This window comes from Balaenoptera acutorostrata, chromosome 15 (genome assembly GCF_949987535.1).
Source record: "Balaenoptera acutorostrata chromosome 15, mBalAcu1.1, whole genome shotgun sequence".
NCBI lineage: Eukaryota > Metazoa > Chordata > Mammalia > Artiodactyla > Balaenopteridae > Balaenoptera > Balaenoptera acutorostrata.
In genome coordinates, this window is record NC_080078.1 from 88,947,062 (window position 1) to 88,969,637 (window position 22,576).

Consider the following 22,576-nt stretch of genomic DNA (forward strand, 5'->3'; position numbering starts at 1 on the left):
AGCTTCGGGGAGAGTGATGGCCCGAAACAGGTGGGCAGTGACACCGGACTCTGACAGGTGGATGTGGCCAGCCCTGTGGCCTTCCCCAGGCCACTGTGGCTATCTGGGCTTCGAGGCAGGGGCTGCTCTCCAGGGGGAGGGTATTTCCTGGCAGCAGGTGGGAGGGTCTGCACAGAGCTGGGAGTGGGTTTGTAAGGCACGGGGAGTGGGATTCCAGGCACTAGTTCTCCCCTGACTTCCCAGCCAGGCTTCCTCTGAGTCTGGTCCAGCAGGAGCCCTCTGGCGCCGTCAGGCAGGCGAGCGCAGGAAGGAGAGGGCGCCGGGCAGGAGGTGCCTTGGAGGTAGGGGTGGGGTGAAGCTGCTTGCCTCACACCCAGCCCCACCCTGCATCTCTGAGGATGTCCTAAGATGACTCTGAGTTGGCTGGAAGGCTGGAACTTTGGAGATTCTCTTGGCCCTTCCTGATAGAATTCACCCTCCCTTTGGAGGGTGCGGCCAAGCCTGATGAGCAGCCCACAGCTGAACCCGACAGGGAAGGGAGGTTTTTAACTGTTTCAGTTTGCCTTGCTGCAGGCTCCCTCCTGGGCTAATTCCCGTCATCTCAAAAGTCCTGAGTTCTCACCTGCAGAAATGAAGCTCATCCTAAAGCAGCATTTCCCAGGGAATTCTAAAGACTCAGACACCTGAGGCAGGGCTGGGATTCTGAGCATTCAGTGAGCTCTGTAGGTGACCTGGATGTTTGAGTGTCCCCTGGGGGGGGGGGGGTCATTGTGTCCTCCTGGCCCCAGGTGCTGCCCTGTACCCTGCTGTCCCCATGTGCTCCCGGGGTGAAGCAGAGCGTGCCAAACTGGCAACCCCTGAGCTGCCAAGGCTTGTGAGAAACGGGAACAGCCAACACCAGCCTCAGGGCTCCTGTTCATCACGCTTTTGCTCGGGCCTCAGGATCACGGTGGGCCTTCCTTCCTCTCTGCAGGACCCCCACTTGGCTCTTGGTGGGGGTGTGCCGGGTGAGAGTCCGGCCTTTGCCTGTGCTGGTTCACATGGATGGACCACTCAGTACAGTTAAAGTTTGGGGAGAGGGCCCTGGGGGCGGCGTTGCAGCCTAGCAGGCATGGCCCTGGAGTCTATTCTGCCCACGGCAGGGCCCTGGAGTGGGAACCGGGGCCGTGGTGGGCCCTGTCTGACCCCTGGCACAGGCGTGCTCACCCTCTCTGGGGGTCTTCCTGGGCCTTGGGCAGCCTGGGTCCCTCTCAGGACCCTGCGGAGGAGTATGGGACTCACCCATCCCGCTGACAGGACTAGGACTGCCCCTTCTCCAAAGGAGCCCTTCAACATGGGACCCTCCCTCTCCACACCCTGGTTGAGGACCAAGGGGAGAAAAGAGCCTCTTTCTTTCTTGCTAAAAGGTGTATGTGTGAAACTCACCAGTCCCAGGATAATTTTAACTCAGAGGCTGGCCAAAAAAATGCCACTGGGTTTCTTTTTTTCCCCTGACTGGCTCGGCAGGGAGGCGCAGGGCAGCGCAGAAGCCCCCGCCCACCCAGGTGGGCCCAGCTGAATGGGGGGCTTGTGTGAGGGCCAGTGGGGCGGGAACTGGCGTCCAGCCCACCACCAGCCCCGCCCGCCGAGCCGAGCTCAGGCCACTGCCACCCCGCCGGCTCCGCTCAGAGCGTGTGTGCAGCCATGGCCGGAGCCCCCGCCCTGGCCCTGCTCCTGCTTGGGCAGCTGCTGGCCGCCACCGTGACCGTGACCGAGGCGCAGGTGAGCGCGGGACCCCGGTGCACTGGGTTCGCCTTGGAAGGCGGCCGGGGTGGGGGTCCGTGGCTCTGAGGTCGGCGTTGAGCTGCACAGCCAGGGAATAAGCTCCCCGCCTGGCCCCGGGGTCAGCGAGGGAGCCGGGAAGCCCGGGGCCCCTGGGGACGGCGGGCACAGTCTTGTCGCCCCATAGCTTCCTCGCCGTCGCCCGGCTAGCCTCCACGGACGCCGGGACACCTCGGAGATGCACGCAGGGGCTGCCCCTCCTCACCAGGCAGGGTCCGGTGCCAGCGCTGCGTCTCCACCAGAGGGACACAATGTGGCCTTTGTTCCTTGCGGGGCTCAGCCCCGACGCAGCCCCTCCTGCCCAGGCGAGGAGGCGGGGGGTACTGCCAAGGCCCGAGGGTCTGAGGGGAGCCGGGGTGCGGGCCCCTGGACGGGCCCTAGCTCTTCTCCAGACTGGCAGGAGGGGATGCTCTGTCAGGCTGACCCCAGGGCCAACCAGGGGGACCCCCCCCCCCAGCCAGTGGGAGAGGGTGGGGGTGCAGCTGCCTGATGACATTTCTCCATTTCAGAAAGTGGGACCTCGAGGCCCCCCCGGCCCCCGAGGGCCACCTGGGAAGCCAGGCAAGGACGGCATTGATGTGAGTGTGGGGGCAGGGATGGCCGGGGCGCTTCTGCAGGGTTCTCGCTCCCGCCCCAACCTCCCTGAGCCCCAGGCCTGATGGAGAGAAAACTAACTGCACCTCCCAGGGCTGGGGCGATGAGCCAGCACCCCGGTGGGATGTGAAACGGGACAAAGACGATCCTTGTTCCTTTTTGGGGCAGACCCCCCGGGGATTGCCTCCCCAGGACAGGCGGGGGGGCTCCGTGGTGCTCTTTGGGCTGGAAGTGTGGGCACTGGGTGTGTGTCTCTGGGTCCCCGGAGGGGCCTGCACTCCTCTTTTCTGGGGGTAAAGACTGTCCCCTGGGTGGGTCTCGTTGGCGGCTACTAGAGGCTGGAGCCAGCCTTGGAGGGCGCTGGGGGGCTGGCTCTGCCCCAGAAGTGGCATCCTCCAAGGGCGCCCCAGCCTAAGCGTGGCCTAAGCCGTGTGGGAGGCAGATGAGACCCTGAAGCCTGCCCCCAGGACCCGACGGGCTGAGAGCCCCTGACTCAGCCATGTCCGTGAGAGTCAGGGCCCTCCAGGCCTCTCCTCACCAGTACTGTTCCCCGGGTAGAACCTGCCTCCTTCTGAGTCCCCAGGGCCCTGCCTGGCCCTTGATGGTCCTGAGTCTCCCTCCCACCATCCCACCCACAGGGCCGTCGCTCAGTGTGGCTGTAATGGGCCCTGGACCCAGGTGGCCTCCCCTCCTGGTGGGGCTGGGCACTTGGTGCCCCAGGGCTCCCCAGTTGTCCCCTCTGGGGACGTTTCCACTTAAAACCTGGCCTGAAAGCCCCGGGTAGAAGATTTCAGAGCCAGTGGTCATCAGGGTGGAGAGGGTGCTGGGGTGCCTTCCCGGGCCTCTGTGTGTCTGGAGGCTGCCACCTCCAACCGGGTTTCTGGAGTTTCTCAGGCAGGCGGAGGGGTGGGGCTTCATGACGCCTCCCACCGTTTCTGGGGTGTCCCTGTGCCCTCAAAGTGGGCTCAAATCCCCAGTCTGTCCAGCTCACCCCTCTCCCCACCACCTGCCTCTGCACCTGGCCCTAGAGGGGAGGTGCCTACAGGTGTGGATGATGGGGTGAGGGGCTCCATCCTGCCTCCTGGGGCCTCCTCTGGGGCCCAGCTCTGCTCCCCTGGGCGGAGCTTCCAGAGGACACTTGGTCACATGTGGGCATCTCCCTCTCTGCAGGGAGAAGTTGGTCCTCCAGGTCTGCCCGGGCCCTTGGTGAGTGTCCTGGCTGCGGTGTGTGGGGGGGGGGGATGGGGGGGATGGGGGGAGGCGGCCTCCTTCTAGTCTGGAGGGGACAGGTGGGCCTAGAGCAGGGGGGTCATTGACACCCCTTCCCACCATGCTGGGCCCTGGGTTGCCAAAGGGCGGCCTTGGAGCAGGGGCAGAGCGGGAAGAGGTGGGAGGGGAGTGGGTGGGACTCAGTGAGTCTCCGGGCAGGGTCTGGCTTTGAAGCTTGCTTGGGTAAGTGCCCCGGCAGGTCAGGGAAGAGGTCCATACAGACCTGCACATCCAGCCCGTCAGAGGTCCCACAAGTGAGCCGGCCTGGAGCTCTTCAGGCCCTGGAATTGAGGGTTCTGGGCTCACAGAGGGGCCCATAGAGGGGCCCACAAAGGGGCCCGCTGGCCCTTAGCTGGGGAGGCCAAAGCGTCTGGATGAGTGTGCTGCAGATGTGACCGAAGAAGGGTAGAGGGGCAGCTGGAGGTGGAAGCCCTCCTGGGGCCAGCAAGGGGTGGGCAGGGCAGCAGGGAGGGCTGGGGCTCTGGTGGAGAGGGGCCCATCTAGGGCTGCTAGGTTGTGCCCCGCTGGAGGACACTTTTCTTCTTGGTGAAGGCCAAGGCTCTGGCTGGAGCTTCCCTCACGCCTCTGCCCTTTCTCCCCACAGGGACCGAAAGGGGCCCCGGGGAAGCCAGGGAAACCAGGAGAGGCCGGGCTGCCGGGACTGCCTGGTGTGGATGTGAGTGTGCCGGCCCCTCCTTCTCCTCCCACGAGCCCCCCACTCCCCTCCCAGCCTGGAGGCGTTCCATCCCAGCGCCCAGGAGTCAGATTTAATTGCTGTTTTCCTACTGGGCCAGCTCAAGCAGGAAAGCCAGGCCCAAGAGTGTCTCCGGATGTCCCCCGGCAGGGTCCCTTGGCCTCCATCCCATACCCGTTAGCGTCTGGCCCTGTCTGCCAGACGACAGCGGCAGCGCACAGGAGAGGTGAAAGTCCCGCCAGCTCTGGCTTCTCTGGGAACAAAGGCCCATTATCCAGACCCCTCCGAGCCCCAGGGTGCCTGCGTCAGGGGCTCCTCAGGAGCTCAAGGCCTGGCCCCAGGACCGGGGGCTTTGCACGCACGGGAGGGGATGTCAGAGGGGAACTCTCCTGCCCGCTGGGCTTGCCCACCCCAGCAGGTGCTCCAGCCGCGGGCTTCCCACCAGGTGGGCGGTGGGTGGGGCCAGAGGGGAAGGTGCCTGACCCGAGGGTCTTTCTGATCCCTCTTGACTGGCTTTAGTTAGGGCGGGGCCCATGCCTGCTTCTTCCCCCTGAGAGGGCACGTCCTTCCCACGTGACCCCTCCAGCCCTCCTTCCACCTCCTTCCCCAGGGTCTGACCGGGCAGGATGGACCCCCTGGACCCAAGGGCGCCCCCGGAGAACGGGTAAGGCAGGCACCGCGTCCAGTGGCTTCAGCTCAGGGGCGAGGTCCCAGCCAGGGGCAGCCAGACTGAGCACCACCTGTCCACAGGCTGTGGGTTCTGAGGGCAGCTGCTGTGACTGCACTGGCTGGGCCCCGCCCCTGCCGTGGGGTGGAAGGGGGGCTGGAGGGCATGAGGACACAGGGTGATGAGTGCCCCCCCCGCCCCCTCTGGTCAGAGCTGTCCCAGCCCTCAGACCGTGCTGGGGGGGCTGGTATGGCTGGGTCGTGACCGGCCCCACATGCCTTCCTCCTCCTCTGGTGAGCCGCTGCCCCCTCTCTGCGCCCACCCTAGGGGCCCACGGTCACCCAGCCTGTCCCCCGAGTCTGACCACTGTTCACTAAAACCCCCTTTCTGACCAACCAACTCCTCTCGTGGCTCCAGGTGCAAAGCTGAGACCAACACTCCCTCTCTGTCCCCCCTTCGAGAAGTGACTGTCCCCCAGCCCTGGGGTGCAGAGGGCAGGGGGGCTGTGATGGGGGGGGAGGGAACCAGGACGCAGCCCTGCCTTTGGGAACTGGGCTGTAGGAGTGTTCTGAGTGGGAAACAAGGAAGAGAGTCGCTGCCTGCAGCCGGCAGGTCCTTTGACGTTTCCAAGGACGTTGGGGGAGTGGGGGAAAGGGGGGGAAGGGAGGAGGGGGACTAGCTCCAGGCTTTCTGCAGGGAGCCTGGCGCACAGGAGGGGAGGGGCCTCCCAAAAAAGGACCTCATCCTTGGGATGCAAGGCAGCAGGAGGCCCAGGAGGGTGCTGGGTGGACAGGCAGGCCAGCTGCTGGAGGTTTGGGGTGCCCTACTGTGGACAAAGGAGGCCGGAGGGCTTCCTGGAGGAGCCGGGCATCAAGCTATTCCACGTGGCTCAGGTCACACCTGGCATGTGCCTTCCTGGTGGCCCGTCCTGCCTGCAGTAGTGCTGCCAGGAAGGGACCTTTCATGGCTTTTCCTCAGCAGGACTGTTGGTAAAGGACCAGTCCCAGGCCCCTGGGACATCAGAGGTCCCCCCACCCACTGTCGGTCTCCTATAAGACAAGAAACCCCTCCTCAGGGGAGATGGACTTGGGAGGGAAGGGAACAGATTTGCAAACAGAGGCAACGGTGCCTGGGCCCAGCCCACCCCTGACGCCCCCTTTCCTTCTGCAGGGAAGTCTGGGACCCCCAGGGCCACCTGGGCTGGGGGTGAGTACTGTCTTCTCCTCCTGGTGGGAGTTTGAAGGGCCCCAAAATGCCACGTCTGCTGCCCCTCTGCAGCTTCTCCTGGGGGCTGGTCCCTGGGCTGGGGTCCTAGGTGCTATCTGGGCTGTGCCCTCTCATCCCCAGCAACTCACCTGACCAGCTCAGGGGGATGGGGTGGGTGGTGGGCAACCTCCTCCCGTCCCCAGCAAGTTCTGACCCCATGCTTGGCATTGCAGGGCAAAGGCCTCCCTGGATCCCCCGTGAGTACTGATAACCCTCGTGCCCCACCCCCACCCCCCGAGCATGCCTGCCACACCCCGAGCCAACATGGCTACCAGGTCCCAAACCAGGGCTGGGGGCGGCGGGGGGGTGCTTCTGGGCAGGGGGAACAGCGAGCTGACCCCTCACACAGAGTCCCCATGCTTTAAGAGAGGGCAGGCTGGCCCTGTGTAGGGATATGGGAGCCCGGTCTGGACTCCCCTGGGGATCCTCAGAGCTCCTTGGGTGCAGACCCCCGTCTCTCACTTCTTACCTCCCCCAGGGAGAGGCAGGGGTGAGCGGTGTCCCAGGTGGAATCGGCCTCCGGGGCCCCCCGGTGAGTGGCTGCCAGGACTCCCCAAATGCAACCATGGGGGGGCCTCCCCGCTTTCCTTCCCTTTTCCCTCCCCCTTCACCGCCTCCCTGTGCCCCTCCTCTCTCCCTCCCCCTCGCCCTCTCTCGGTGGGCCTTCGTGGCTGACGTCCAGGACAGGGCAGAGCAGACCTCAGGACGCACAAGGCTGGGGTGGGGCAGGTGGGCAGCTCTGGGAGCACCCCCATAGGGGCATCTTCGGAGTAGGAGGCCCCTCTCTGGAAGTCGCTGGTCCCCTCACCTCAGGTGGGGGCTGGTCCTGCTCCGTCTAAGCCATAATCCCCCCACAGGGACCCTCTGGACTTCCAGGCCTCCCTGGCCCCCCGGGACCTCCCGGCCCCGCTGTGAGTACTGGGCGGGGTTCTAGAGCCTCTCAGGAGGAGCCCCAGGCATGATAACTGCTTGGTGGGCTTGCCTCCCCTGTCACCAGGGTGCCCGTCCTCAGGCCCCCCGTGCCCCCCGCCCCAGCACCCATGTCCACGTGGAGAGTCCTGGCCACACCCCAGACATGGGCCAAGTCCAGGCTGGAGCAGTGTGCGTCAGCTGACCCAGGGCTAGTGAGGCTCAGGCCTGGTGGCCACCCCGCCCCAAGGGCAGGTGGTTTCTGTCATTGTCACATGCCCTGCGGGGGGGGGACCAGCAGTACCTGGCACTGGCCAGGGGGGGATGAAGGGCCCCTGAGTCCCCTGGAGGTCTTGAGTGGGCGGGGGGAGGGAAGGGGGGGGCCATGTCAAAGCTGGCGTCTCTCTGTTCCAGGGTCGCCCAGGGGTCCTTCCCGAAGGCGCTACTGACCTTCAGGTGGGCACGTGTAGCCTTTGTGAAGCCCTTTGTCGGGGTGCCTGTCTTGGTGGGAGGGGCCCGTCTGGAGAGCACAGGAAGGCAGGGACGGGGGCCCCTAGGGACGGGTTCAGTGCCGGCGGCACCAGCTCTGGGTACGGCCCCCCCTGAGCTGCCCCTCCCCGCCCTCACCGGTCTAGCCCTGGCATGCGCAGCAGCACGAATTGAACTTAATTTAAGCAAAATCACGTGTGGACCCATCCCACTCCTTGGCACCGACAGGCTCCGGGTGCGGTCAACTGCGAGCTTGGCTGCCCTGGGGGCGCAGACAGAAGGTTTCCCCATCACAGAAGCTTCCAGACCAGAGTCTGGGACCCACTTTTGGTTGTTGAGCTTTGTCTCTCTTGTCAGAAGAAAAACAGTGGCTTTGGAGGCCTGGGGTTCGAGGGCTTCGCTTGCACAGCTGTTCGTGGGCCGGGCCAGCACCCGGCCTCCTCGGAGGAGCGGCTGGAAGTTATTAAAGGGAGAGCCTGGCCCAGCCCGCTTGCCCACTGGGGCCCCTGCTGCCCTTCTCTCCCCCACCCGTGTCCTGAGTGCTTGACGGTCGGTGTTCCTGAGGGAGGGTTTGGGGGTCTTCTGGAAAGAGGAGGACAGCTGGGGGAGGTGGATGTCACTGGCTCTGTGCCAGAGCAGCTGTGGAATGATCCAGACACCCCCATGCCGCCCCTGCGTTCGCCGAGCCCCCAGGCGCGGGGCATCCGGCCTGTGCCCGAGGACCACGTGTCCCTCCCTGAGGCGCCTCTGGCACCGAGGGGACCCCCGAGCAGAGCTGGCTGCAGAGCCGGGCGCGTGATGAAGGCCCCTTTGTGAAGCCAGCAGCCACCAGGCTGAATAGCTGCTTTGAACCTGCACTGGGGCTGAGACATCGGAGCCGGCTATGAGGAGGCGGCCGTGAGGGGCCGGCGGCCGTGAGGGGCCGGCGGCCGTGGTCTGGCTCTGCAGCCCCTCACCGCGCCCCACGGTGGCCCTGAATGAGGCCCTGTCTGGGCTCCCCAGGAGGCCCCCGTGTGGCCCGAGCTCCCCTTCACCCGCCCCAAATGGCCCATTTCCGGGCCCCTGGGTTCTGACCTCAGCGCTGCCCCTGTTTTACTCGGAGGGGTCTGACCATTCTGTTCCCCAACAGTGCCCGGCCATCTGCCCGCCAGGCCCCCCGGGGCCCCCAGGAATGCCAGGGTTCAAGGTGAGCGGCCACTGAGGGTTGACTCAGACCCCAGCTTACCTTCACACCCCGTAGGAGGCGGCGGGGCCCCCATGTGGGCGGAGGTCCGGGGGGAGGTGGGCGTCCAGAAAGCCTGCCCTGGTTGCAGGATTGTTGCGGGAAGCAAGGGGGGCTGGCCCCTGCCCTGCTGGGGGACCTTGCTCTGTCCCTGTCCCCCTTCACCCCAGTGACCCGCTGGGGACTGGGGGGGCACTGAGAGAGGGCGTGGGGGAAAGCTGGCCTCAGGCCCCCAACCCCCTTCCCTGGCCCAGCCCTGCTTCTCCCAACCGGGCCTCTGTTTCCCCAGCTGGGCTGGTGGGCCAGGCAGGCCTTAATTGGCTCAGGGCTGCTTGTGGGGTCTGCTACCGTCCACCCGCCGCTGTCTTTCAGGGACCCACCGGCCACAAAGGGGAGCAAGGAGAAGTCGGCAAGGATGGCGAGAAGGTGAAGGCGGCTGGCGGCTGGCGGCTGGGTGGCGCCCCGGGGGGTGGCGGGGAGGCACAGGCGCTTGGGGGCACGGGGGCTGGGACTCTGGCAGGGCTGGGGGTGCCTGGCTCTTAGAGCCGGGTGATTTGGGGCAGGGTCTCTGGACAGAACCCCCAACACCTGGCCTCACACGGAAGCTCCCTGAGCTTGGGCAGGCCCGCTGCGGGCTGGAGAAGGTGGGCCTCAGCCCAAAGTGGCCCCCCGTAGTCCCTGCCACCCTCCCCCCTGGCCACTGCCCTGGAGGGCATCTGCATCCTCCTGCACAGGCTGCGGGCGAGGCTGGGTGCCCTCCAGCGCGGTGCGAGCAGCCAGCCTGCCGCGTGAGCCGCAGAGGTGCTGGCCGCCGCCAGGAGGAGGTGTCGGGGGAGGACACGGTGTGACCTCTCTGGGCCTTGGGAGCTCAGCTGTGAAGTGGGGTGACGCCCCGCACGGCAAGGGCTCTGCTGGCGGGGTGGGGCAGTGGCCTCGGAGAGGTGCGGGGAGAGCTCAGGGCTGACGCCATCCACCTCTCCTGCAGGGTGACCCCGGCCCCCCTGGGCCCCCTGGCATCCCAGGCACCGTGGGGCTGCAGGTGAGTAAGGGGAGGTGTTGGACAGGTGAGGATGTGGGGTGGGGACAGTCCACCAACTCCCAGGACGGGAACCGGGTGTGGGTCCTGAGGCAGGGTTTTGGGGAATATACCAGACCCTTCAGCGGCTCCTGGGAGGTGTGGAATATACCAGAGCCCTTCAGCGGCTCCTGGGAGGTGTGCGGTCCGGGGGGCTGCCGGCCCAGGCCCTGCAGCTCCAGCTCTCTCCCTGCAGGGTGCACGGGGCCTACGAGGATTTCCAGGGCCACTTGGACCCCCTGGGGACCGGGTAAGTCCACTAGCCCCCCGCCGCCTGGCCCTTGAGGGGGGCTGGGGGGCCACCTCCAGACGTTAGATGGGCCCCTTGAGCACAGGTCCTCACCAGTGGCCACAGGTGGCCTGTGTGACCGCGGCCCTCTGGGCCTCCACTCACTGGATGGTTCCCAAAACCGGGGCCTGTGAAGGCTTTTGTGGCTTAGGGCCAAAGGGACTGGGAGAGGCAAGCAGGGGCCAGCAGGGGAGGCCTTGGCAAGTGGGGGAGGGGGAGGGGCTTGGGGACCACTGGGGGGCTGACGGGGGAGGGGCCTGCTGGGGGGCTTGGGCGGGGGGCTCCAGGCGGGCCCCTCCAGGTAGAGCCCGTGCTCTGGGGGATGCTGCCCAGGCCTCAGAGGAGAGGCTCAGGTGCCCCTTCTCCTCCACAGGGTCCCATCGGGTTCCGAGGGCCCCCCGGGATCCCAGGAGCCCCTGGGAAAGTGGTACGTGTGTCTGGGGGTGGGGGTGGTCCCGTGCAGGCCCAGGCTCTCTTCTCTCTTGCTCACTCAGACGCCTCCCCCAGCCCCACTGGGCTGCCCATCCCGTGGGCACACCTGGGGGGAATCACATGTGGCACACCTGGGCAGGTACCAGTGGACACACCTGGGGGGAGGGGGCGAGTCCAGAGTCAGCCTGTCCTTCGTGGGAGATTTGCGTTCTCTCTCTTTCCAGACATGAAGTGAGGTGTGGTGAGTGTCCCTCGGGCCTCTGTGACCCTCAGCATTGTCTTCCTGCTCTCCCACCTTCTTGAGTTAACTCTCTCCCTGTGCCCCCTTGTCATTGCAGGGTGACAGAGGCGAGAGGGGCCCAGAGGGGTTGCGCGGCCCCAAGGGCGATCTCGTAAGTGAGAGAACCTGTGTTCTCTGGGTCCTTCCTTGGGAGAACCTGATCCACGGGGCAGGGGGCGGGGGGTGGGGGGGATGGACGGTAAGTCCAGGGAGGCGAGGGGCAGCTGCCCTCTCCTGCGGGTAGTGGGGAGCCCCGGGACAGTGCCAAGCTGGGCCTGGGGGTCCCAGCCCTCCCCCTGCCCAGGCGGCTCCCCCAGGAGTCCCCCGGCCTTGTTGCCCCCGTGACTCCTTGAAGCTACTGTCACCTCACCACCTCCTCTCCAGAGCAGCAGGGCAGGGTCCAGAGGACCACACTTCTGAGCGCGAATCCTGGCCACTAACATCTGTCAAGAGGCCCTGGGCAGTGGGGCCCGACCTTGGGCCAAGGATGCCCAGCTGTGAGATGCAGTAACACAGAAAACGACTCTCGGGTTAAGCAGAACATAAGTGAAGCCGAGAGATAATTAAGCATCTCGCGAAATGAAGTGACCGTCTCCGAACCAATCCCGTCTTCCCCCGGCCTGAGCCCAGCGGCCGGAGGCCCAGAAGGCGGCCGTGTGATGCCGCAGCGTCCACAGGATCCTAAGATAGCGCCCGGGGTGACGGGCCTTTTCCCCTGGGGGTCGGGCCTGGCCTACACAGCTGTCGCCTGGCCCAAGCTCAATACCCGGAGTCTAGGAAGTGGTGTGCACGGCACGTCTAAGGCTCCCGGGCCTACCTCCCCCGCCCCCCTCCCCTGGACCTAGTGAGGTATGTGGGAGGAGCAGACCCCGCGGGCCTGACTGCGGTCCCTTGCGTGTCTTTCAGGGCAGGCCTGGTCCTAAAGGCGTCCCTGGCATGTCCGGGCTGGTTGGAGAGCCGGTGAGTGCCCATGGATGCCAGCCTAGGGGCGGAGGGGGCTCTGCCGGCCCCTTGCTCCCTGCCCTTTGCACCTGCTTCCCCGGAGAGTCATTCTCCTCCCACGGCCCTGGGCTATACTTGGGCCAGCTGCCCGGGCCACTGGCCCTCCCTTGTTTCACTCTGCTGTCGCCTTCTGGAAATGCCTAATTGTGGGTGAAGGGCCCGCACACTTGCGTTTGGCCGGAGGCCACAGAATCTTTTGCCGTCTAGACCACACAGAGGTAGAGGGTCTCAGGCTGAGCTCATGTGCATTCCAGGGGCACGTGAGGGCAGGTGGGGGAAAGGGTGGCACAGGTGGGGGGCATTCTGAGGGTCCTGAGCACTGGCCCTCCACACCTGTGCCCCCTCATCCCTGCTATGTGCCCGTGCTCAGCCCAGACCCCCACTTCCTCCTGGCTCCCTCCCCATCCTGGCCCTAGAGGATGGGCCCCTGGGAGGCCCCCTGGGGTAGCACAGCCCGGCAGTGGGAGGCTGAAGGAGGGGAGGGAGGGACTCCAGCTGTTCTCCTGCCACCTTCCCAGCACATGGCTGTGTCTGAGATTCCAAAATTAGTCAAGCCTGTGGGATTCAGCAGGCCTGAGCCCAAATCCTGGCTCCCAAGCCTCAGTTTCCCCGTCCGTAAAGTGGGCACAGCAGAACTTCCCTGGGGCGCGTGAAGAGTCTGGGTGGATGAGGGACGCAGGGGGGCAGCGTGTGGTCTGGGTGCATCCTCACCGCCCTCATCTGCACGATTGGAGAGCAGCACAGGTTATTACCTGCCCCCTGAGCCCAGGAGGGCAGACCTAGTGCAGGCGGCTGGGGAAGGGAGGGGCCTGGTGGGCGTGGTCTGGAGGGTGACCAGGCTGATTGCCCACTGGGCCTCACACCATCCGCTGTCCCCAGGGCATGCCGGGCAAGGATGGCCGGGACGGTGTGCTGGGACTTGATGGCGAGAAGGTTGGTACTGGCTAGCGGTCTGCAGGGGAGGAGGGGTCTGCAGGGAGTTCAGCCTCCAGGGCCTCAGCACCCCATGTCCCACCAAACTCCCACAGGGAGAAGCTGGTCGCAACGGTGCCCCAGGAGAGAAGGGTCCCAATGGGCTGCCGGTGAGTGCACGGGGCTCCTGCCATGGCCCCAGGGACAATGCCAGTGGTCATCTCCCGTGGGTTCCTGAGTGGGGGCGCCTGCAGGGGGCTGTGCATCAGGGCCGGGGAGGCTGCAGGAGCCCCTCACCCTCGGGGGGTGCTCTGCCTCTGGCCTTGTATGCTGACCTCTGACCTCTGACCTGCAGGGTCTCCCTGGACGAGCAGGGTCCAAGGGTGAGAAAGGAGAACTGGTATGTGGCTTCTTTCTTCTGGGGAGGGGAGGGGAGGGGAGGGAGGGGGAGGGGAGGGGAGGGGAGGGGAGGGAGGGGGAGGGGAGGGGAGGGGAAAGGAAGTAGGGAAGGGGGGAAATGGGGAAGGGGGTAGGCCGCAGCCTGGATCCTGGGCGGAGGGATGTGGGCAGAGCTCACGCACGGCTCACCCTTCCCCTGCAGGGCAGAGCTGGAGAGCTGGGTGAGGCTGGCCCCTCAGGAGAGCCCGGTGTCCCCGTGAGTATCTGCAGCCCTCACCCCCAACCCAAGTGTGTGCGGACCCTGCTAACACCCTCTGTCCCCCTCCCCGAGTGCAGGGAGACGCTGGTGTGTCCGGGGAGCGTGGCGAGGCTGGCCACAGGGGCTCAGCGGTGAGTCGGGGGACTGGAGTCTGGGGTGGGGGTGGGCACGGGGCCGCAGCCGAGTGGTCCCCTTTTCTGTGTGGGCTGCGGTGGCGTTGTGGATGCATGAATGGGCTGAGCCTGTGAAAGCTGGGACATGGTGGTGGCCAGGCTCGAGCTGTCCTGTCCTTGAGACCTCTGTGCCGAGGAAGCAAAGTCCCAGCACCCAGCCGGCCGAGGGAGCACCCCGCCTTGGGCCTGGGAGGTGTGGTGGAAGCAGCACCCCCCCAGCCCCACCACAGACCAAGATAATGAAGACATTGGCATCGGTGCCCCCCGCCAAGTCCGGCTGACGCACGGGGCCCGAGGGCATGCCTGACCTCTGCGACCCCCAGCTGCCCCCCAGGATCCCTCCCACCTCTTTCCCCAGCAACTGGGCCAGGTGGCTGGGGACCAGCTCCCGTGTCTGCCCAGCCCCCGCGGGGGAGGCGGAGCTGCACTCACACTGTCTGTCTGTCTTTCAGGGGGCTCTGGGCCCGCAAGGCCCCCCCGGAGCCCCTGGTGTCCGCGGTTACCAGGTGGGTGAGGTTTGCGCCCAGGGAGCCCAGGTGGGCCAGCCGGGCTGGGGAGGGGTCTCCACTGGGCTCCCTGTGGGTGCTGACGCGCTGGGTCCTTGTCTGTAGGGCCGGAAGGGCAGCATGGGAGACCCCGGCCTGCCCGGCCCCCAAGGCCTCCGAGGCGGCGTGGGCGACCGGGTAAGTGGCACCCCACCCACAGTCCCACGGGACACACAGGCGCCACGTCAGAGGCCCCCAGAGGCACCTCACACCGTAGGTGCGCAGTAGTCGGGCACTGTGGGTGTCCCTATTGTCCCATGATATTTGGGACACAGAGGGCCCCAGTCTGGGTGACCGGAGGTTGTGGGCTGTGTCCGGGCTCCGGCCTGGCCGCGCTACACCAGGTCCCAGGGGAACCTCAGGTGCCTTCCTTGGCCGTCCGCCCGCCCGCTGGCTGGCAGTGACAGGACCCAGGAGCTGCCATCTCTGGCGCCCCTTCATCCCGGGCCTGGTGGGCCACAGAAACCACGGCCTGGGGCTGGGACAGTGGGCCCTTCCTCAGCTTTCAGGCCAGAAATGCCAGGGGTCAGGGACATGCCAAGGGCACCAGGGCCTCCAAGAGGTAGAGAGAGAGGCCCTGGCACTGCGCCCGTCCCCGTGGGGGCCAGGGGCCGGTTACTGTATCGCCCCCCGGTCACCCTCGCCTGCACTTTGAGGTCACAGGGAAGTTTCACTCTCTGGACCCTTTGGGCGGGTTCTTCCTCATGCTGCTATCTGAGCAAATGGACAGTTTTTATTTTAACATTTTCGGGGTGATTCTGGCAGTTCCCAGACACGCCCCTAATCCCGCAGTCCCCTGGGAAGATGATCAATACAAGCTTTGGGCCCTGACTCGGCAGCTCGCGTCGGGAAGTTACCCTGGGATCGTGTGAGTGAAAATGCCACACGAGCCAAACTTTTTCCGGTGATGCCGAGCCCAGAGGCCTTGCCGTCCGGCAGCAGGGCCCGTGGAACAATCGCGCACCCCATGTGGGGCGAGGCTACGAGCCCCTAAAAAGATGAGGGCTCTACAGGAGGATCCCAGCACACTTAGGGGCCAGGATGCCGAACGTCTGGGAAGGAGGCTGTTTCCACAGCAGCCCGGGTGCCCCCCACTCGTCCTGGCTCCACAGCGGGTGCGGGTCGCCCAGGGATCCCTGTGGTTTCTTTAACGCTCAGCCTTTCTCTGCCCAGGGCCCGGGAGGAGCTGCAGGCCCAAAGGGCGACCAGGTGAGCGACCGGTGGTCAGGTCGGCTGTGGGCTGCCCGCTGTCTTCAGGGCTGGGGGGCATCCTCCTCATCTCTCTCATCTCCCTCCCTCTCCCGCCGCCCCCCCCCCCCACCAAGGCTGACAACTCTGGGCTCCCAGCCGGACCCGGGGCCAGTTGGCTCCTGGGTGCAACGGGGGCCGCCTGTGGCCTGGGTGGCTCCTCTGGGACCCTCAGAGTGGGGCGTGTTCCCTGCTGGCCATCTGGGTTCCAGGAGCAGATTAGAAAAGTGTTTGTTCTCCAGGCAGCACCTTCTCTCTGGAGGGCCCAGGGGCAAGGGGGGGCCGCAGCTCTGGAGGATCTAGAAGAGTCTAAACCCACCTGAGGCTCTGCTTACTGTCTGCTTGGCGCCTCGGCCTGGCCCTGGGTCTCGGGCACCGGCTCCCACCAAGGTTGGAGGATGGCGGCGTAGACAGTTCTGCAACTTTGAGCCGTGTCGTTTCAGGGCACCGCGGGCGCCGATGGCCTTCCTGGGGATAAAGGAGAACTGGTGAGCATGACTAAGTCGGCCTCACTTTTGACAACAGAACTCGCCACGTTCGGGGTCGGGGGTTGGGGAAGGGCAGCATCTGCAGGTCCAGGCTGGGGTGGGCCGAGCTGAGGACCGAGGCGCAGCTGAGGTCCTGGCTGCTGACCGGCCCCTAAGGCAGAAGGCGGCCCCAGGCCCAGCTGTGGGGTTTTCTACCCCCTCCCGTGCTCCATCTGCGCCTCCAGCATGAATTAGCCAGAGTTGAGACTGAGCTACAGAAAACTCTGCTTCCACAGAGGGAAAACTCGGGTTGAGTTTAGAATAAAACCCTGATGGAGGTCATCGACAGAGTCACACCTCGGGCGGTGACTGAAACGGAACAGTCGGGGGGTTTGGGGATAAAGATCTCCGTGGCTCCCACGTGGTGAGGGTCTCCAGTTGTGGGACCGAGCCCTTCTCTGAGTCTGGAGGAGACGGAAACAGCTCAGCCCCAGGGACCCTCGTCTCCAGCACAACCTTGTAGCCCAGAGCCAACTTTTCCCAGCTTGAGCCGAGGTGATCTCAGTTGTGTGCGCGAGTGTTGTTCATCTTGGTGAGTTCCTAGATGACCTTGACACACGGGACCCTGGGAATAGCCCCCCGACCTGCTCCACCTCTGCCTGCGAGGCGGGCAGTGCCCCTCACGCCGTGCTCTCAGCGACTTACCACTCAGGCTGTCTGAGCTGCAAAGCCTGGCCCCTCCACCTCCCTCCGGCTTCGAGGGGGGCCGCCAGCTGCGGCCTGAGCGGAGGGCGGCGGCATGGATGGATGGGCGGTCCCGGGCCGTCTGCCTCTGGCTGGGGCCCAATCCCCGTCCACGCCCTGCCAGGCAGCTTCCTGAGGTCACAGCTGGAGAAAGGGGAGCCTTAGGCCCAGAGACCCTCAGCTCCGCCAAATGTGTAACAATAAAGACGCAAGAGGGAGGGGATATGGGGATATATGTATATATATAACTGATTCACTTTGTTATAAAGCAGAAACTAACACACCATTGTAAAGCAATTATACTCCAATAAAGATGTTAAAAAAAATAAAAAATAAAGAATGGGAATAAAGTAAACATGGATGAGAAAAAGTACTATGCAGCTAATAACACTCTTTAGGGAAAACAAGTTTAAAAACATCAGTAGCTATAATACAATCTCAGCAATATAAAAAGAAACCTAGAATAAAAAGGAGTAACCACTGTGGCTATTGTGATGCCATCAAATAGCAACTTGCTTTGCTCTTCCGTCCCCAACTAATAACCGCTAGACTGGTTCCTGGGGAAATAATTCCCACCAACTAACAACACGCAAGTAATTAGAATGCACAACTTCCCTTCTGCTCTTTTGCAGGGTCCCAGTGGCCCTGTCGGACCCAAAGGAGAGGTGAGTGCCGGGCAGAGGTTGGCTCCTCGGGGCCCCCAGGCCAGCCCCGGGGCACTGACGGCCGTGCAGATCACAGAGGCCTGCTCTGGTCAGAAGTCAGGAAACTGCCGGCCCTTCTTCTTCTCCCAGAGGGAGAAGCCCATGCCCTGACCCACCCCCCCTTCCTGCTGTTTCCCTCTAGTCCGGCAGTCGAGGGGAGCTGGGTCCCAAGGGCATCCAGGGCCCCAACGGCACCAGCGGCGTAGACGGCGTCCCAGGCCACCCTGGCCCCATGGGCCTCCAGGGCGTGCGCGGCGTGCCTGGCATCACTGGGAAACCCGGAGTCCCGGTATGTGTCTCCTCTCTGGAGCCAGTGCTCATTGGTGTCGGGCTTTTCCTGGATTTAGATCAAGTCTCTTCTAGATGATCAAGGTTACTTTGCAGAGTGTGACAGTGGGGGTGCCTCAAGGAGATGCCAGCGTGCCCCCCAATACGATGATGGATTTCGGGGTGAATTTCAGGGGAAAGAGGCCAGCGAGCAGCACGTCAGGGAGCTGTGTGGGGGGATGGTCAGCGGTGAGTGCCCTCTGCCCTGTCCCATCCCGCCCGCGGCTCCGCCCCTGGGGCTGCAGCCTCTCCCACCCCCAGCCCCAGCCCCAGCCCCGCCCAGCCTCACCCTCCGCCACCTGCCGGCCGGCCCACCGCCCGCGGTCCTTGGGGTCTGCACCAGAGGGGGCCCCCTCCCCGCAGGGCTCACCGCGGTGCCTGGTGCACGGGGGATGGGCTAAATGTCTGCTGAATGAAGTGGCCACGAGGGTCAGACAATCGCGCCCTTCCAGCTCTGACAGACCAAGTGGGCATCTTTCAGCCTCTCCGGTTCATGAGCTCCCTTCTAGGGCTGTGATTCACTCTTGGGGTCACCGAGGACCATGACCACATTTATCACGTACCCAAAGCAGTTAAAGCCCTTTTCAATCAATGAACAAACTTCCTTTGAAAGGCAGTATATTCGCACTTTACGTAACACACTTCTGATGAACAGAACAGATGTCTGATCTTTGTTTTCCAAAAGAGCAAATCGCACAGCTAGCCGCGCACTTGAGGAAGCCCTTAGCACCGGGGTCCATCGGTCGGCCGGGTCCCGCCGGCCCCCCCGGCCCCCCGGGGCCCCCAGGCTCCATCGGTCACCCCGGGGCTCGAGGGCCCCCTGGATACCGCGGTCCCACCGGAGAGCTGGGAGACCCCGGACCCAGAGGTGAGTGCAGTGCACCCACCACGCGGCCACACGCCGGAGCCCCCAGCCATGAAATCTGCCCCCGCCACGCAGAGAGGCTCCCCTGGGGAGACAGGGTGGGGGAAGAGACCCAGAGGGGAAATGGGCCCAAAGTCATCTGGCCTTCAGCCAGGGTCCTTCCGGCCTTGCCGATCCGTGTCTGACACACACGTCTGAGCTGCCTGGGGGCGCCCCCTCCCCTCCCCTCCCCTCCCCTCCCTCTGGGTCCACGGGCTCATCTAGAAAAGCCCTGGGAGGTTGAGCCATTGCTAGAAGCCGCCTCGGATACAGCCCTTCATGCTTTCAGGCCCAGCTCGGTTAATTCCTTATTAAGCCCGCGGGTGTGATAACGTTTTTCAAAATGTGATGGTTTTCTCAAATACCATTAGAATAACATTTGGGGGAGGACGGTTGAGAAGAATGTGAGGAATGAACGAAAAGGAGCCCCATTTGTAAGCAACAGCACTTCCCTTAATGAAAACTGGCATGTGCGACCATTTCTGTGGCAAAAGGCAAAAATTAGAAATCAAAAATCCATTTTAAGGACTGTAAAGAACTAGGAATGAGTTGAAACGAGGTGAAAATCTTGATCCCACGCAGGGATGCCATCGTAGGGATGCTTGGTGCCCAGACAGGGAGCTGCTGGCCACTAACCTTTTCCAACAAGGCCTTTAACACTTAGTTCATTTTAAATTCTAACCGTTTGCCACTGCAGCCGGCCTGCCCCCAGGCAGCTAGCCTCACGGCCCCAATTCAGGATTTAAAGTTCGTGATTGCAATTTGTTCCAAACTTATTGACCAAATAATTTTCTGTTTCTGAAAAACAGCTTAAGAAAAAAGTTTCCAAGGGAAACTTAACTTCTGTGAGTTCCTTTTATCCTCTGTGAGGTTAAGTTAAAATACCTCAGCAGGTGAAAATGCTTCCAGAATTAGAGGTATCATTTCATTACTGTTAAGACGCTGGGAGATTGAATAGTTTCAACACTAGAGGGCACACGTGTCAAATGCACCTTCTCACCCCGTTCCAAGCTTACCATCAGACATCTCCCTGTTGTCTTGGAGACGTGTCTGAGTTCTGACCGTCCCTGGGCCGTCTGTGCCAGTACAGTCTGCGGGAGGGATGGTTGTCCTCAAAGACCAAACAAGGTTTTCTCCAAATAGGGATCTGAGTGCCTTTAAGACTTTTGAAAATAAAATTCAAAAATAGCATTGATCACTTTATGGGTTCTCAGAAAAACAGCACAGCAGAATTCAGGGGAGGCCGCCACACGGCGCGGGGTCAGCGTGTTCCCTGGGGCGCCTGCCTCGGGGTGGGGACGACCGAAGGTTATTGTTTGAATTAAACGAGAATATATACTGTAGTTCTTCAGGCAGAAGCCACTGTCACTGCTGGGCTTCCATCTCCCCCCGGGACACAACAGATCAGGGACCTGCTCTGGAGGCCGGGAAAGCCCAGGCCCCACGGGAGGCCCCGACTGCCCGGCCCTGGGCCTCCTGATCCTTTGTAGAAGGTGTGCTGCCCTCTGCGATGGGAAGAGGGACAAACACCAACGGAAAGAAAACTCGTGCCACTGCTTTTACCATCAGGCAGGACAGAGCGCGCCCAACAATGCTGCTTGGCTCCCTGAGCATCACTATGTTGACAAGAGGCTCAGTTTTCCGAGAATATCACTCAGGATAAGCTGTCTGCAGCCAGCATCACACAAAGCACAGGCCGACAAGCGGGCCCTCGTAGCGGGGCCTCAGCTCACCTCCCGGAGACCACAACCAGTTGGAGGCGGAGGAGTGGAGAACACAATTCAGGGGACATTTTAAAACACCTTAGATAATTTGTCAAAAATCATGTTGAACATAGGAATACAGGGTAAGCACTCAGCTGCTGAACAGGCATAAATACTGTGAACAAACCGGAAGTCCAGAAGCGCTGCTCTGAGGCTGGCGAGTCACGTGGGGGGCGCATTCTCTCAAATCCATCCATCCCGACACTTTGCTGTGTGTCCTTTTCTAAATGTGTTTTGATTCAGTAAAAAGCTTAGGAAGCAGGCACCCTACTCGTAAAAAGGCAGGATCACACATTCGCCGCAGCAGAAGTCTGTCTTTGAACCTGAATCAGGGCTTCTAAGCAAATGCATATGTCACTTGCCCTTGACAGGAAACCAGGGGGACAGAGGAGACAAAGGCTCAGCTGGCGAGGGCCTGGACGGGCCTGACGGAGACCAAGGGCTCCAAGGTATGAGGCCGCTGTCACTAACGTTACACGGGCACCTCTTCTGAGGGGATAACTTTTCTCCTGACAAGGCACCCGTAGAGGCCAGGTTAGGGACTGTTTTAACGACCCTTTAATCAGATCGCCCTGTGTCTGTTTTAGTTCAGGAGTTTCAGTTAAATTCTATTCAACTAAAGCCATCGAGTATCTATTTCCGTTAAATTCTAACAGAATTTCCTCTTAAGTGACCCACATGTACCCTGGATGTTGACACTTTTCATGTTGAATATAAATACTTTGCCGAGAGGGAGGAGGGCAGCCCCAGCCGCGTTCCATCCCGAGCCTTCTCGGGGGCTGTCCCGGGGCCACCGCATCTGCACACACGTCCCGGGAGCAAACACACACCTGTCGGCCCAGCTCCTTGCTCACTCCACCCCTCCCCGCACCCCCAGCTCCTGGTTTCTCCTCTGCTGACCTCCTCTGCCGTCCACCTGCCCAGGTGCCCACCACCTGGGGGGGGGGCGCTTTCTGTCTCACACCTAGTCCATCCCCATGGTAACCACCATCACCGTCAGCATCCCCCTCGCTCACCCCAGACCCGTGCCTCGCATGGCGCCAGCGGACTCTTCTCAAGTCCGAGCTGCCCTGCTGAGGATGGAACCCAGACTCCCGCGCCCTGGCCTCTGCCCCCGCTGTCCTCCGGCCTGAGCGCGCCTCCCCTGGGCCCCTCCCGGAGTTAAGAAATGAGCTACAGAAACACAAGACTTGGGTTGGCTGAACGGACACACCACTGATGTCCTCTCTCTGTGTCTCCACTCACCTTCCTGGTCTGTCTCAAGGACCACAAGGCGTGCCCGGTGTTAGCAAAGACGGCCGCGACGGGGCCCACGGAGAGCCTGGGCTCCCTGGCGATCCTGGCCTTCCCGGTGCTGTTGGCGCTCAGGGGACCCCCGGCATTTGCGACACCTCCGCCTGCCAAGGAGCCGTGATGGGAGTGGGCGGGGACAAATCAGGTCCCAGGAGCTCCTAAAACACAACTTCAGGAAGCGGGTGAGAAAGTGACGCCGACTGAGGCAGCCAGCTGTGCCAGGACCCCGCGGGGACCAGCAGCGTCCTGGCACCAACGGTTGGGCGCCGCCGTGCCGCCCAGCGAGGCCTGCCCCTCCTTGTCCTCAGCGGCAGCGACTGGACGCTTGGCCCCCGAGAGCATCCTCCATCGAGCTGCTGTCAGAGTGTTCTGTCTCCACGTGTATTTACAGTGGTCCATTCGGCTGTAACATCATACCTCAGACACAGGCCTATGTAATAAAATCGTCAACCCAACATTTCAGAGGGATCTAGGGTGTACATATAGAAAGTTTTGTACAATTTCACGAGAGAAAAAAATATTCAGCAACTTGTTTACATGGCATTTGTGTAAAGGCTAAGATATCGTTTCAGTAAAATGATATATGAAATCTTCAGATTAATGACTGGCCACAGTATTACAAAAAAAATAAAGAATTTAATGTACAGTATCCCTTCCATACAAAGGTCTCGTCTGATTTGCCTGCCTCCTTTGTGTATAAACGTTTAACTATCTCCCATTGACAGTATTTATTGAAAGTGACTGTATTGCACTAAAGTCTATTGGTATTATCTATTGTAATAAATAAAGCCACTCATTTGAAAAACTCAGTTCCAAACACTACAGTTTA

At 62.7% G+C, this 22,576-nt stretch overlaps 1 protein-coding gene across 1 annotated transcript; it reads left to right on the top strand.

The window, feature by feature from the left end:
• Positions 1-1,642: 1,642 nt before the first annotated feature.
• On the top strand, positions 1,643-22,556 carry COL9A3 (collagen type IX alpha 3 chain). Its single transcript, XM_057530032.1, has 32 exons — positions 1,643-1,761; positions 2,331-2,399; positions 3,586-3,621; positions 4,289-4,360; positions 4,989-5,042; positions 6,216-6,251; positions 6,485-6,508; positions 6,790-6,843; positions 7,169-7,222; positions 7,635-7,676; positions 8,839-8,895; positions 9,304-9,357; positions 9,917-9,970; positions 10,203-10,256; positions 10,669-10,722; positions 11,066-11,119; positions 11,914-11,967; positions 12,889-12,942; positions 13,038-13,091; positions 13,277-13,321; positions 13,523-13,576; positions 13,657-13,710; positions 14,205-14,258; positions 14,364-14,435; positions 15,471-15,506; positions 15,989-16,033; positions 17,389-17,421; positions 17,603-17,749; positions 17,922-17,976; positions 18,473-18,655; positions 20,826-20,903; positions 21,719-22,556. Exons 1-32 carry the CDS (start codon positions 1,684-1,686, stop codon positions 21,907-21,909), a joined length of 2,055 nt encoding a protein of 684 aa, XP_057386015.1. The 5' UTR covers positions 1,643-1,683; the 3' UTR covers positions 21,910-22,556.
• The last annotated feature ends 20 nt before the right edge of the window (positions 22,557-22,576 follow it).